Source organism: Protopterus annectens, chromosome 3.part0 (assembly GCF_019279795.1).
Source record: "Protopterus annectens isolate FY-2018-M chromosome 3.part0, PAN1.0, whole genome shotgun sequence".
Taxonomy (NCBI): Eukaryota; Metazoa; Chordata; order Ceratodontiformes; family Protopteridae; genus Protopterus; species Protopterus annectens.
The window spans coordinates 940017949-940033603 of NC_056731.1; the positions used below are offsets into that span (position 1 = coordinate 940017949).

Genomic DNA, 15655 nt, shown 5'->3' on the forward strand with positions numbered 1-15655 from the left:
TGGCTGAGATGGCTGGGAGAGGAAGGAGAGACTGGAAGTATTGGGTGAGGGTTTCCACCACCTGGCAGGAGATAAAGACTGAAATCATGTCCGTCCTTATCCTGCACCCCAAGAAGACAAGGTCTTGACTTGGTGTCATTTGGGATTTTTGTAGTCACTGCGAAGCCTAGGTCCTCCAAGATCCTGCATACCATGTCCAAGTGATGGGACAGGGAGCGATACTCATGGTGCAGGATTAGCAGGTCATCTAGGGAGGGGTAAAATCTGTATGCCCTGCATTCTGCAATGGGCAATAACCAGGGCTAGACATTTTGTGAATACACTTGGTGCTGTAGAGAGCCCAAATGGCAATGCAGATAACTGAAAATGTGAAGAACCCACTGAAAAACATAAGAATTTCCTGTAATTGGGGTGAATGGGGATGCGAATGTAAGCACCCTTCAGATCCAGGGAAGTCATAAAGGCTTGGTGAGGGAAAAGAGGTAAGAGATGCTGTAAGGTGAGCATCTTGAAGGTAGGCACCTTGAGATATTGATTGAGTAGGGACAAGTCGGGAATTGGTCACCAAGGACCATCCTTTCTTGGGACCAGAAATATTCTGGAATAAAAGCCCTTGGCTGTCTGATCCTGAGAGATATGTTCTATTGTGCCCTGAGACAGAAGATGATCCAGAATTGCAGGAAAAAGGTGGAGCTGATTTGATGGAGGTTGAGGGGTCCCCCAGGAAGGGGGGAACCACACACCAAGTCATGAAGTACCATTTTGTACGATAGGAAGGACTCAATTCTCTGAACTGATTTTCTGCCAGGAAAGTAGGGAAAGGGTTAGACGGAGGGGACAGGGGGGTGGAGGTGGGTAAAAAATTTGAGTCACAGTGGAGGAGTTCTGTCTGGTTCAGGCCGTCTCCAAAAGGAAGTAGGGGTTGAGGTGGTGGAGGGTCTAGGAGTGGTTTGCTTCCTAGGATGTCTCTATCCCTTAAACTGGGCCGCAGAAGTATGGGAGGACTGCCTCCTAACAAAACTGGTCTTCTTTGGGTAGTTCCTGTGGTATCTGGGAATGGGCGAGACAAGCAAATGTTTCAAATTTTGCAGATCTTTGCCCTTTTCTTGGAGGGATTTAGGGAGCACAGCTGATGCGGTGCCAAAAAGGGCTTTATTATCCAGAGGTGCATCAAGTAATTTGGCTTGCACATCCAAGGGTAGAGGCTGGAGTCTCAGGAAGGATACCTTCTCAGGGCAGAGCCAGATGCTGCAGACTTGGATGATGTTTTTACAGCATCACAGCTGCACTTGATTGAATGCCTGGTCACCTAAGAGACAGTACAGAGCAGGACAGTTAGCTGAGGCCTGGCAGGAGAATCTGCTACATTAGACATTACAGCAGTAGCCTTCGACAATGAATCTAGGACAAATTTAGCTACTTGGGTTTGATAATTAATAACTCTAATGGCCAGAGTGGAAGAAGTGTATATTTTCTTTCTCAGTCTGTCCATGAACTTGCTATCTTTATCTGCTGGGAACAAAGCAGAGGGTAACTGCCTCGAGGATTTGTCTGCTGACAGCAATAACTGTAGGATCTGCAGGAGGATTCTTGAACAGAAATTGTGCCTTTTGGGTAACCTTGTAAAATTTATCAGATTGTTTAGAAGCTGGAGGCTGAGAGTCTGAGTTCTGAGAGGCAGCCTGAAAGGCATCCTGGAAAGCTGGAAGCAAAGGGGGAACTGCAGACGGAGAAGGTTGTTACATCTGCAGAAGTTCAAAAGTATCTTTTTTTGTCTCAGACATCAGAAACCACCCATTTAAAATGCTGTCTCAATGTAATGGTATCCCCAAAAGAAAAGTCTTCCCCAGGAGAGTCAGGACTAACCGTCTTCTTCTTTGGGGGTAGCAAAGTCTTTGGGGGACTCAATTTGGGAACAATAACTCAGGGATTCATTTGAGGAACAGGTTTCTTCCTCCAAGTCTTCCAGGAGCTGCACAGGGGGTTGAACTGGCTGGGGCAAAATGAGACTGAAGGGCCTGGAAAGCTCTGAACAAGTTCTGTCGAAACACTTCTCATCCTGTGTAGATTCTGTAGTTCTGTGCTTTTCTGTTTCTTTTTTAAGGAAACAGGAGAAGTAGTCTGTTTGGGAGCAGATGACGGAGTGGATGGTAAGGCGGCAGTAGGCTCCTCCAACGCAACGAGCAGTGGTTCCCCCCTCACCATCGGGGCTTGATGGTTTAACAACTTCAGTGGATGTACTCTATTTCCACTGAACTGGCTTCCATCATGGTTCCCAGTTCCAGTGGTAAAACCAATGTCCGATAAGACCCTGGGCTATCATCCTCCTCGACAGTCTCACCAGACTCCTGAGGTGCAGCATGGGCGTAGGCCTAACTTTTTTTGGCCTTCTTCTGAGGCGGCTCCTCAGAGGTACCTATCCTGTCCTTCATTCCTGATGCCAAATGTCAGAGTCTTTGATTCAAGAAGTATAAATTTAGAGCAGCCAGGAAGCTTCTCAAAATTTTGGGGACAAAGGACTAGCAGATGTCAAAAGACTTGTAATCATGGCCTGCCCCTAAGCAAAAAAAGCACTTGTTGTGCATGTCCTTGTGTGGAATCTGTCTTCCACAAGTACACTTTCCCTTCTTAGCTGACATGTACATCTGGAATACTAGAAAAAAGGTACAATCAAAAATTCCAAAAGGGTACTTCGCTTGAATGCGGACTGCCGAAGGCAAACAACCAGATTCCATGTGCCGGCGATTGGACATCTGGAGATCACTGCGGCAGAAAGGTTCTGAGTTGGGTACGTGTAGATGTCACACACATAGCAGACGTAGGTTTATGGCTCTGACATGCAACATTCTCCTGTACCCCTTATCCAAAGACTTTGGTATACTGGCCAGATGTCCGGTGCTGCAGGCAGCAACCTCCCTACTATTATGAATACTACAACATAAGAACAGAAGGCCATATTTCCATGTCTTGAGGATTTTACATTGTCAATTTTTTCCAGTCCTGTTACCAGTGCACCTACCAGGATTTGGGTACTTTTTTATCCTGGGACTTGTGCAACCAGCTAGTGTCTTTATTTTTTCACTTTTTTAATTTGTCCAAGTCTTTGGGTTTCTAATATCATGGCAGGAATGGACCCCATTCTTAGGTCAAAGTACAATTAAACTTCATGTTTTATTGTTTTAATTCTTGATGTTAGCAAAAAGTGCTCTTAGCAGCATCTGCAGTGTGGCCAGTAATTACTCCTGCAATTTGAATGGAGTTACATGTGTTGGTAACATATCCAAGTACAACTGTAAATTATTTTTGTAAGATCTGTTGCTCTTACTACAAGTGGAACTACTGGAATGGTCTAGGTACCTGTCACTCTCCTACTTTGGACACAATAGAAGAGTTTTTGTGGGTTCTGTTTAAGCAGCTTTATTTTATACAAACCCATCACGATAAAAGTTTACTGACTAACTTAAGTAACTTACAGACCAACTGCTTACTCCTTGGCTGTATTCTCAAAATGGCACTAGGAATGGCACATGCTTGACATTTATATGTGCACTCTCAGTCTTTGAAGTGCTACTTAAAGATACAGCACATAGCATGTGCTTCTCAGATCTACATCCTCCATCTTGAAAAGCAAAACATACAATGCTATGGATATTTTGACATGCAGATATCACAATTATTGGTCATGCATGAATACAAGATATAATACATATATACCCAGTTAAGTCCATGTTGCTACATATTTCACACTTAGATATTCGTCCATAACATGCAATATAAAATTAGGAAATGGACTTAAATACTGGAGCTATCTCTGAAAAAAACTTCTATCTGTGATTTACTTGGAACATCTTCAGGGATGGAATTAGAGGTAGGAACCCCCTCTGGGATGGGAACAACAGTTGCCTCTCTTGGAAATTTAGTCTAAGTTGCTATAACAATATTGTGATGACTCTGGTACAGGTAACAGATGTTTAAGGTTTCGCCTGTACTGCGTACCTTCCGAGTCTACAAGGTAGGATCTCGGTTCAGGACATTTGCCAATAACTTGCCCTATGTGGTCAAAACCATTTTCTGTTTGAAGTCGGACCGTTTCTCCTTCCCTTAATGGAAAAAGAAGTTTGCTTGACTTGTACGATGACTTCTGGATTGAACGTTTCTTAAATAATTGAGCCTTGACAGTCTTATTATTCCTGACTTAAGGTTTAGTAGACTGGTAGGAAAAGGTAGCGTAGTTCTTGTTTGCCTGGAAAGCAGTCATTGAGATGAAGATCTGAGAACATCATCATGAGGTACATTCCTAAGGTTAAGCAGATTTAAGAAAATGTCTGAATTGTCACAACTTGACCTTTTAAGTAGTAATTTCGCACTCTGCACAGCTCACTCAGCCAGGGCATTCAACAGAGGATACTCAGGACTGCTGGTAATGTGTAGAAAAGTTCCATTCTCTTGCAAATTTCTGAAACTGGCCAGTAAATTGAGTACCACCGTCAGAAATAACTGTGTGGACTACCATTGACTGAGAAATGATGTTTCAGCTTAGTAATAACAGTAGCAGATATTAGATTAGGTAGTAGATCGATCTCAAACCAATTCAAATAAGAGTCTACCAATACCAAGTAGTGTTGGTTGTTCCACTCAAAGATATCAGTGGCTACTGTCGACCAAGGTAGTTCAGGAACTGGATGTAGTCGAAGCAATTCTCTTGGAGGTGAGATCTAGTACTATTACTACACTGAGCAAGAAGATAGCACTTCATCAATGTCTTCCAGTAATGAAGGCCAAAATACCAATTTTTTCATTTGCCTCTTGATGGATTTGGAACCTGGGTGACCACAATGCAAAATCTGGATGCAGTCATGTTGTAAGGAAGCAGGAACAACTTTAGGACCTTTGAAAATAATGCCATCTTCCATCAACATTTCATCTCTGTAGGGAAAATAGGTTTGCACTTTTGGTGGTACACTAGATTGCTTTGCTGGCCATCCAACATTAAGGTAGTGACTGAGCTTTTGCAAAATTGGATCAGTCTTAGTGTGACCTCTCAACTCATCAAGCCTAGTGGCAGAAAAATTACACACTGCCATTACATCAAAGTCAAAAGTCTCGCCCTCAAGCTGATCCTTTGTATTCCTGGGCAATATGGATAAGGTATCAGCCAGAGTAGTTTGCCTTTCATACAGACCATTTTGAAGTTGTACTTTTGCAATTTGAGCATCATTCTCTGTAACCTTGCTGGAGCTGAATGCATAGGCTTCTTTAGAATAGTAACTAAAGGTTGGTGATCAGTCTCAATCTGAATAGCTCGACCACAAATATAATCATGAAACTGAACATGCAAATACTACTGCCAAAAGTTCTTTCTCAATTTGAGCATAATGTATCTCAGTTTGGGTAAGTGTTCTAGATGCATAGGCTATTGGACTGCTCTCCAAGTATAACTGCATCTAGACCAAACTTCGAAGCATCACAGTAAAGAGAAACTGGTTTGTTAACATCATATCTAAATGTAGGTGGGGTGGCAATTTTCTGCTTGAGGTCAAACTCCTGCTGCTGCTGTTCTAAACATGACCATGCAACATTTTTGCAAGTTAGCTCTCTTTAAGGTGCTGTCAACTCACTGAAATCTGGTACAAACTTGCCTAAATGGTTGACCATGCCTAAGAAATGTAGAGCTTGAACACTGGTGCTGACATCTCAAGAATTGCTGCTTGCTTGGTCAGGTCTCATCTCAAGCCAGTACTGGTAAATAAATGACCTACATATGTAACTTATGAAGTCCGAATTTGCACTTCAGAGAATTGAGCTTCAAGTTTACTTCACATGCTTTATCTAGAACTTTCTTTAGGTTTCTGTCATGCTGTGCTTCAACATCGTCTCCAACCAATAAATCATTGACTATAATGGCACAAGGATAACCCGAAAAAATTAGCTCCACTGCATGCTGCAATACTTCATTGCAGAATTTATTCCAAATGGCACCCTTAGAAATCTGTACCTGTCAAACGGAGTACCAAAAGTGGTTAGTAGTGAGGATTTGCGATCAAGCATCACTTGCCAAAATGAATTCTTTCCATCCAAAACAGAAAAAAAACAGTGTTATTTGGTATTACAGCTGCGACCTCTTTGACTGTGTGCATTGGATAAGGGTATTTTCAATGCTTTGTTCAAATCTCTTGGGTCAATGCATATTCTGATTTCATCTGAGTCTTTTTTGTGAGCTGCTGCTATAGACGATACCCATTCAGTTGGTTCTGTAACTGGACAAATTACACCTTGCTGTACCATTTTATCCAGCTGAGACTAACTGTTTTGCACAGATATTGGAACTCATTTTGCTGGTCTGACTACTGGAGTGACCTTTGGGTCTAACTTTATGGAATATAACTACTGGAAATTTGCCCAACCTATCATCGAAATCAGCAGCATATCTGAGAAAAATGGCTTCGGAAAATTTAGAACTAGGAGATGTACTTATGTGATTAACTTCCTTGGTAAAAGAAAGCAGATTCATTCTCAAACTATCTTTGAGACCCAATAAAGACTGTATTGGTCTTCTGACAACATAGAATAACAAGTTGTAACAGTTCTTGGCCAAATAACATGAAACTATCACTGAGACTTCGGTTTGAATCTCTTCACCTGCATAAGCAACAAGTTTCACACTACTGGCCATATCGAGTTGCTCATTAGTTCTCACTTTAGCAAATGTGTCTGCTGACATAACATCACACTTTGAACCTGTGTCTACTTTAAGCTCTGTGGTTTTACCATTGATCCGGACTGTACAGAACATTCTGAGCATAATATGATCTGAAGAAGGCAGTAGCCAAAAGCACTCATCAGTCAATTTATTGTTTTATTACAAATGTTACTAATATTTCTTGTGTTGATCACAGCAATATTAAATTAAAGTTCATTTTTAAAGCTTTAAATTTGAACTCTCCATTGTGGCTCAGCTTCATTCACAAGTTGGATACTCTCTTTTTACTAAGCAAGCCTGTAACAGGCCTTGGTGTGGTTGTTTGATTACTTTTTGTTTTTCTGTCACTTCAGGATTTGGCAAATCTCTTTGGCTTTACTCAATGTTAAATCACCATCACGAAGCAAGATCTTTCTCACAGCAGCACTATTAATACCACACATGAGCTTGTCTTTTATCAACTCATCTTTTAAGTCACCAAACCAACAAGTTTTCACCTTGTTTCTCAGATCAGTTATACAAGCTGCAAAAGTTTCAGATCTCGTGTAAACAAAAGCCCTCTCTAATGTAATATTTGTCTGGAGGTTACACATTTCTCTGAACTTGCACTTCAAACACTCGCCTGTACAACAATACAGCAGTTTCCACCTTCTCCTTCATATACTGCAAGTGCATACACAAACAAACGTGCTCTTTCTATGGCATCTGACCCAGCTAAGTTTAGCAAAATGAATGCCCTGGTGCATGCATTTTTATCTGAATAAGCTGCTTGTATAAAATATCATACTCTTGCTCAAATATTCTCCAATTCTCTGCAATATTCTGATCAAATACAAATGGTAAAGGCTTTCAAAATCCATCTGCCATATTAACACATACCGATAAAGGGTTTTACAAATAAGCACCAACACATATGCCAGAAATTTATGCCAGTACTTGTAACTTTGCTCAATAGCACAACGAGCCTCTGTATAACTGCACTTTGCAAAATAAGTATCTCTCGGGCACTGTAATATTCTTGAAATCACTATATTGCATGAAATCACCTCTTAGTATAAGAAACATCAAATAACTGCATGATACAAGCCTCTGTGTGACTGGACTTTATGAAGTAAGTCTTTAGGGCAGCGTAATACTTTTGAACTTATTGCATTGCTACTCATTTATCATCATTTTAAGAAGCACTTCAAATAACTGCATGATGCAAATGAACTAGGCAGGAGAAGCTTAGAGTCAATAACATTTCAAAGTAATAGCACTTTGTGTATAAACAGCACACAACACACAAACTTCCCCAAAATGGCGGTACCTTTCTAGGCAATCCTCTACAGTGCAAGAAACACTAATAGCGGCACTTTGAGAATACACACACCCAACACAAGAAACTTTTCGAAATGGCTACACTTTCACAAAATAGTTGCACTTTGTACATAAAAAACTCTTCGAAATACATTCACAGTAATAAGCACACACTAATCACTTTTACAAACACTGAGATACTTCGAATAACTTTAGTTACACCTTTGATACAATGCAAAGTCGTAGTTAAGCCAAAGCACAGCACTTGGCCAAAAAACAGTCGCCTTGCTTTATTTACATTCAGTCTACCCCTTTTTGCCCTTATATTCATTTTGCTCATTTAATCTCTCCATGTCCACTGTACTTTTTTTGTGCTCGTTTTACTCTAAACATGCTTTTAAACATACTCATTTTACTTTTTTGTTAATCGTTTCATCAAATACCTTTACTTTAAACATTTTCCATAGTTAATAAGCCTTTTGTGCCTTCCCCTCATTTAATACATTTTGTGCCCTTGTACTGCCCTGTTTTGTTCTTTTTATGAAACAAGTAGTTTGTGTGTATTTTCATTACTTTTACTTCTTTTCTGGCTCTTTCGTGCTCGTTTCTCTTAGATTAACTTCACTGTTTTCTGCATCTCATGGCTCCGAATCTTATTCTCTGCTATCCTGGTTCTGACACTACGCCGCTCTCCAGCTTTGGACACAATAGAAGAGTTTTTGTGGGCTCTGTTTAAGCAACTTGATTTTACACAAACACATCATGATAGAAGTTTACTGACTAACTTAAGTAACTTATATACAAATTAACTGCTGTATTCATGCATGCTTACTCCTTGGCTGCATTCTAAAAATGGCACTAGGAATGGCACATGCTTGATATTTATACGTGCACTCTCAGTCTGACATGCTACTTAAAGATACAGCACATGCTCTCTGATCTACAGCATCCGCCTTCCACATTGCTTTCATTTCCGCCTACAAATCCTGGTATTTTATTACTTTGCGTCTCTCTGTACGCAAGACATTGTAGTTACTGGGTGTAGCAATTTCAATAATCAATGCTACTTTTGTCTTCTTTTCATGGACTACTATATATCTGGTTTTCTTGCATCTATTTTTTGAACTGTTGGTAATGGGTGACACCATGTGATAGAGACTTCATTTTCTATGATGCTTTGTGGCTCAAGTTTCCAACATTTTTCAGCCACTTCAATACCATAAAGTTTGCACAATCCCTAATGCAATGGTCTTGACACATTACTATGCCTTTCAGTACACAATCCTTCTGACATTAGTATATCACAACCAGCTGCAAGGTGTGTGACTGCTTTCAATTCTGTTTTACAGAACCTACATTTGTCTGTTGCTCCCACATGTTCAATGGACATTGTAAACCAATGTGTATGTAAGCTCACTATCTTGGGATGCCAATATTAACCTTTCATATTTTGGTTTGAATTTGCCTCTCCTCAACCATTCCTGCTTTTAACCTTTATCAACATGAGGTTCTTCCAGGAGTTTTCTATACTTGCAGCTACATTAATGCATTTTCCACATTTCTTGCCTTCTCACCTGGTCCTTCACCTTATTTTCTTTTTGTTTTTTTTGGCACATTCAATTTCTGCCTGATTTTTATCTACTTCTTGTCATGATTTCCATTCCCGCTTGATGCGGATATGCTTCTACTAGACTAAGGAAAGTCATCTTAGATTTCTTCTCCTCATGTTTCAAAACTTTCACTATATTTGGGTCTTGTGAGATCAGTAGATATGTACGTAGTTCCATGACTGCAGATCTATACATGTAAATCTTTTTCAAGAAGGCCCATACCTCCTTTGGAACAGAGAATCTAGAACCTTGGTATGCACTTCTTTTTATAAATCATCTGATGAGCATGAAGCATCCTTCTTATTTTCCTTTCTAATCTATCAAACACCTTTTGAGGCCAGTCAATCACTCCAAAACAAAGTTAGGACAGGAAGAGCAAAATGGTTTATAGCTTGAATTTTGTTCCTAGATGTCAATGCTGTTTTCGGGATTAATTTTAGTCTAAAATATTCCTAAGTTTTATTCGCATTAGTTCATGTTTTATTGTTGATCCTTCACCAATTCCCAAATATTTATACACTCCCTCTTGCTCAAGTTCTTTTATACCACATTCTTGCCCCAAAACTAATGTTTTCTTGATGCTGCAGCTTCCCTGCTTTAAAGGTAGCTTTTACACATTTATCAAGACCGAATGACATTCTTATATCATCTGAAAAAGTTTTGACTACTTGCAGTTGTGCTTTCACTTCCTCATCTGATGAGCTATACAATTTTAAATGATCAACAAAGAGAAGATGAGAAGTCTTTACACTGTTTTCTGGGAGCCAAATTATAGCCATGACCTAACCTGTTAATGAGTTAAGGGCAGCCCAAAAGAGCAATGACAACAGTCACCCTGGAATATTTCCCTTTGGATTTTTATCCCTGGAAGCATAATTTGCCTTTTATTATGGCTTAACTGCAAAGTGGTTTGCCACTGTTTCTTGGTCTCTGTGATGAGATTTATCAGTGTAGGGTGTTATCTTATAAATTTTTAAGCATGCTCTTATCCATGAATGTGGGATACTGTCAAATCCTTTTTTGTAGTCAATCCATGCCATACTTAGATTCTTCCCCTTTTTACAGTTCTCCACTATGACTAACAAATGATCCTTTGTTCCATACGACTTTCTTGTATTACACCCTTTTGTTCTATTGCCCTAATTGAGTTTTCTTCTAAATGACTATAAACTGTCAGCATGAATTCCAGTGTATAGTTTATACATCACTGGAAGGCAAGTTATTGGTCTATAATTTTTAGGGTAGCTTGCAGGTTCACTCAAGAAGAAGCATTGTTTTTCCTGTTGTTAGCCAGGTTGGTGTCTTTTCGGGGTGAGCATATAAATAGTTCCTACTTATGGCTAAATCATTGTGCAAAGATACTAATACTTTTAACCAGAAGTTAGGTACTGCATCTGGGCCTGGGGTTTTCCAATTAGAGGCTTTTCTTAACTTTGTTTCAATCATTCTGGCTGTTACTTCATCCCATTTCATATCCTGTACCTTTGAACTTATTCTTTTACTTCTTCTATCCATTTAGCATCTTTATGTACCACAGGATCTAGATAAATACTTCTTCAAAATGTGCCTATTTCTTTTTTTGGTAGTCTTTCAATTCCTTTTACCTCGTTGCCCAGTTCTCTATAAAACTTTTTTTGGGTCATCAATAAATTGCTTATTTTTTACATTTCCATTATATTTATCTGTGTATCTTCTAAATTTTTCTGTCTGTGCTGATATTTTTAGTTTATTATTTGCGATAATGCATGATAAATCCTGATCCATTATAATACTGTGCATTGGTACTATCACGTCTGAGTATTTTTGTTGATCTGTTCTCTCTTCCATACTCTAATAGTGACACTTCTTGTCTTAACAGCTTTATAGTTTTCTCTATTCGATATTACCATGATGGTATTTGATTATTCCCCTTCACTTCCCTTACAATCCTGTGTCCTTGTGGTAGAATTTTACCTGTTATTAATTTAGCTGCACAGTAATTATCCTGTTTACTTCTGTCATATTGCACTGATCTGTATGGACAGTCCTAATTAACTGTGTTCATTTGTTTTATCAAACTTCTAACTTTTGGGGTTTTACTGACCTTCTGCAGTCTATTTCATTCACTGATCTTAATATGTCTACCTCTATAAAATCAAGCAACTCTTCTCTTAGTTCATTTTCTTCTAAACTGAGGGCACACTTTCTCCATTTTCTGCAGGCATTCTACAGAAAGTTCTATAGCATCTTCCTTTGGCGCATTCTCTTCAAATTCATCCTAAATTATCCATTGCTCTGTCATATGGGAAATCAGTAGCCTACCACTCATTATTGACTATGTCAGAGTTGCCACAGTTTCCTGTTCCTTCCCTTGCTGTCCAGCTTCAAGTGAAGAGTTATACTGGTTTCCTGTGGAAGGCTCCAAAATATCTTTATATGGCAACTGGCCAATTGCTTCCTGTTCCACTGGTTTCTCCTTAACTTTGATGTCTATTGCTCTGTCCTGCTTTCCGAATTAGATTTTCTACACTGAATCCTTCACTTCGCAGGTACTCCATAACCTCAGTTTCCATACTTCTCCATTACTAAGCCTCTTTTCTACTTTTCCTTTTTGTCAAGCTTTCCATGTCCGGATTCCTTTGCTTGTATTTTTCAAGTATCTTTGGTGCTGCTCTTTTTGTATTGATTAGTTTTGCTTTCTTCTTTGCATAGATCCTACACCATATTAAATCTCTTTCTTTCCCATGTCACATATTTCTTCTTCAGATGTCTCCTGATCTTCCTGTTACTCTACTTTGGGGACTTATTCCATCATGCTGTGATGTAACCTGTGTTGGACTTTTACACCAAATTCTTCACTTTGCAGGAATTCCATAACTTGAACTACTACTTTTAATTTCCACATTACTAATTCTTCTCTTCTACATTCCCTGTTTGTGATTTTTTTTTGTCAAAATTTTCCATATCTGGATGCCTTTGCCTGAATTTCTCTTCAATTATCTTTGGCGCTGCCTTTTTTGTACTGATTAATTTGGCTTTCAACTATGCATAAATAGTGCACCATATCAAATCTGTCTTTCTTTCCTATGCCCAGATTTCTTTTTTATACTTTACAAAAGTCTCTAGGTTTTGTTTATATTTTTGCACATCCTCAGATGCTTCTTTTTACAAACAGATCAAAGTTTTTAGGTCTATATAATGTTTTTCACAAATTTGTTGCATTAATGAACACACATTTTTATTTGAAGCTTCTGACAGTTTTTCTTGTGGAAGTATTTTTCTTTAGTCTAATTCCTCAATCTTTTTGCATATCTTTTGTTTGGAAATTCTGGGCTTTTTGCATAATAGTAACAATATATAATTTCTTTCTTATCCTCAACAGTACACTGCGTCATCTTTATAGCTCTTCTTTGGCCTATCAGCTTTTGTGATTTTTGTGGACTGCTACTTCCTTCTATAACCAGGGGGGGGGTCTGGCCCCATTGTAGGAATGTTTCTCTATTTTGAGGATTCTACACTGTCATTTTTTCCAGTCCTGGCATCAATGCGCCTACCAGGATTGGGCACTTTTTTATCCTGGGTCTTGTGCACCCAGCTAATTGTTAACCTACTTTTGTCCATGATATATGCTATATAAAATACAGTCGCTATATCAGTGTCTTGGTGATATTTTGTGAATAACAGGGTCTACCTTGTGAATGTACTCACCAGGACTGGAGGATGAATTCAGTTTCAGCAATACTGCTCTCCTTTGCTTGCTGTCTTATCTCTCCATTCACCTTTTTTAATTTCTTCAAGTGGTTTGGGTTTCTAATACCATCACAGGAATGGACCCCATTCCTAAATCAAAGTAAGATTAAAGTTCATAAAATTAGTATTGTTTCAGTCTTTGTCAGCCAGACGTTCTCTTCGCAGCACCCACAATGTGCCCAGTAATGACTCCTCCTGCAATTCGTATGGGGTTACATGTATTGGTAACATATTTAAATATGATTGTAGATTCTTTTTTTTAGAAGTCCAGTTGCTCCTACTACTACTGGAACTGTCTGGGTATATTTCTTCCACATTGCTCTCGTTTCTGCCTGCAAATCCTGACATTTTGTGACTTTGTCTCTCTCTGTACACAAGACATTGTTGTTCACTGGGTGTGGCAATTTCAGCGATCAATGGTACTTTTTTCTTTTCATGGACCACTATATCCAGTTTTCTAGTACCTATCTTTTGAACTGTTGGTAATGGGTGATCCCATGTGATGTAGACTCATTTTCTATGATACTTTGTGGCTCATGTTTCTAGTATTTCTCAGCCACTTTAATAACAATGGTTGCACAATCCTCAGTGCAAGTCTTGCCATATTATTATGCCTTTCAGTATACTGCCCTTCTGCCATTAGTATGTCACAACCAGCAACGAGGTGTGCGACCATTTCCAATTCTGCTTTACAAAACCTACATTTGGCTATTTCTCCCACATGTTCAATGGACTTTGTAAATGGTGTACACAGCCTACTATCTTGGGCGGCCAGTATTAACGTTTCATCTCTTGGTTTGAATTCGCCTCTCCTTAACCATTCCTGCGTTCAATCCTGATAAACATAAGGTTCTTCCAGAAGTTTTCAATACTTGCAACTATATTTATGTATTTTCCACATTTCTTACCTTCTCATCTTGTCCTTGACCTTATATTATTTTTGTTGTTTTTTTTGGCACATTCAGTTGCCGCCTCATTTATCTACTTCTGGTTTGATTTCCATTCCTGCTTAATGTCAATACGCTTCTGCTAGAAGAAGCTTGTTCTCTCAGTTTGAGAGAAGCTATGTCCCAAAAGATTTTTTTCTGATTGTGGCACAAGAAAACTGAAAGGGTTCTGACTGAGTTTGTAGGGCTGTCCTAGACCTGGCAAGTGATCAATTCTTCACCCTCACAGACCAACAGAGGGAGTTGTAGCAGGGCAGTACTACTCATATGCTACTAAAGCACTGTGGTTGTTGATCATCATGCAGTATTACCTAGCCTTACTCTCTTTGCCTGAGTGTTAAGCCATTCCGAACCGCATGCATTAATTGAAATCAACCTTATAAGTGAGAAACAATGCTCTTCTCATACTGCAAGTTTGCAGGAAGTCTACATGCCAAAACCATACAATACAAACCCTTTAGGATCCAACAAGTCCCGAACCTTCTCATTGTATATCTCCATGTAAGACACTTCTACTTTAAATGTGTGAGCTTCAGTTTGTTCTTTAGAAACCCTTTGAAATAATGCACAACATAGACGTGGAATCAAGCCAGGCTGCTCAGCATTGCCCATCATTGAGAATGATTTCCCAGAACCTGGAAAAAAAAAGAAAGAAATGCAACTGTATCAGATAAATAGAAGAACATTAAAGGACAATGTCTGTGAATACTCTTCCCTTACTGCTCAAATATCTGTACAGAACTTCTAAAATGTTATCCTTTAAAGAGGCAGATTGGGGCCTAGGTATCAATATGTACTAGAAACTATCCTACTTAATCTTCATGAGGACTGCTAACATAATGTTAATCAAAAATATATTTACTTTTAAAAATATAAATACACACATTTTATATTCTGAAAAATTGCTGTCAAATACAGTCATCAAAAATCTGGTTTTATAACACAGAGGTTTGGGTCTTTACACCTTTGAAGATAACCCAGGTTTGGCCAGCATCCCAGATGAAGTAACCAGGTGAGGAAGAGTTGAAGCGACTGGCTGATGCTGGCTTGCCCAAAGCTAGTGGGAGGGTTCTAGAGTCCCACCAAAAGATCACCAACTGAGGGAAGACCCAGTAGTGCAGCTATTCCAACCATTTCATTAATCAGATATAATGTGTGCTACCACTGAAAAGCAGCAGCTACTATTATACAAAACAATGCAGCTGGCAAGTACTTGTTAACAATTAATATTAGTGGTGCCTTTTAAAAGCCAGGACTACCATATACAATGCAATCACTAACTTCAAGTATTCTCTGAACATTACCTTGTTGGAGCATTATCATTTCTATACCCAACATAAATCCAGAGAGCTTAATGCTGGGTTTTCAAG

General features: G+C 39.1%; 1 protein-coding gene across 1 annotated transcript in view; it reads right to left on the bottom strand.

Annotated features, from left to right (window-relative positions):
• The window catches only part of LOC122796959 (kinesin-like protein KIF13A), a 1146649-nt gene that overhangs the window by 442205 nt on the left and 688789 nt on the right, over window positions 1–15655 (bottom strand). The window contains exon 6 of the mRNA XM_044065733.1: window positions 14740–14920. Coding sequence (XP_043921668.1) covers window positions 14740–14920 — 181 coding nt within the window. The remainder of the gene's footprint in view (window positions 1–14739; window positions 14921–15655) is intronic.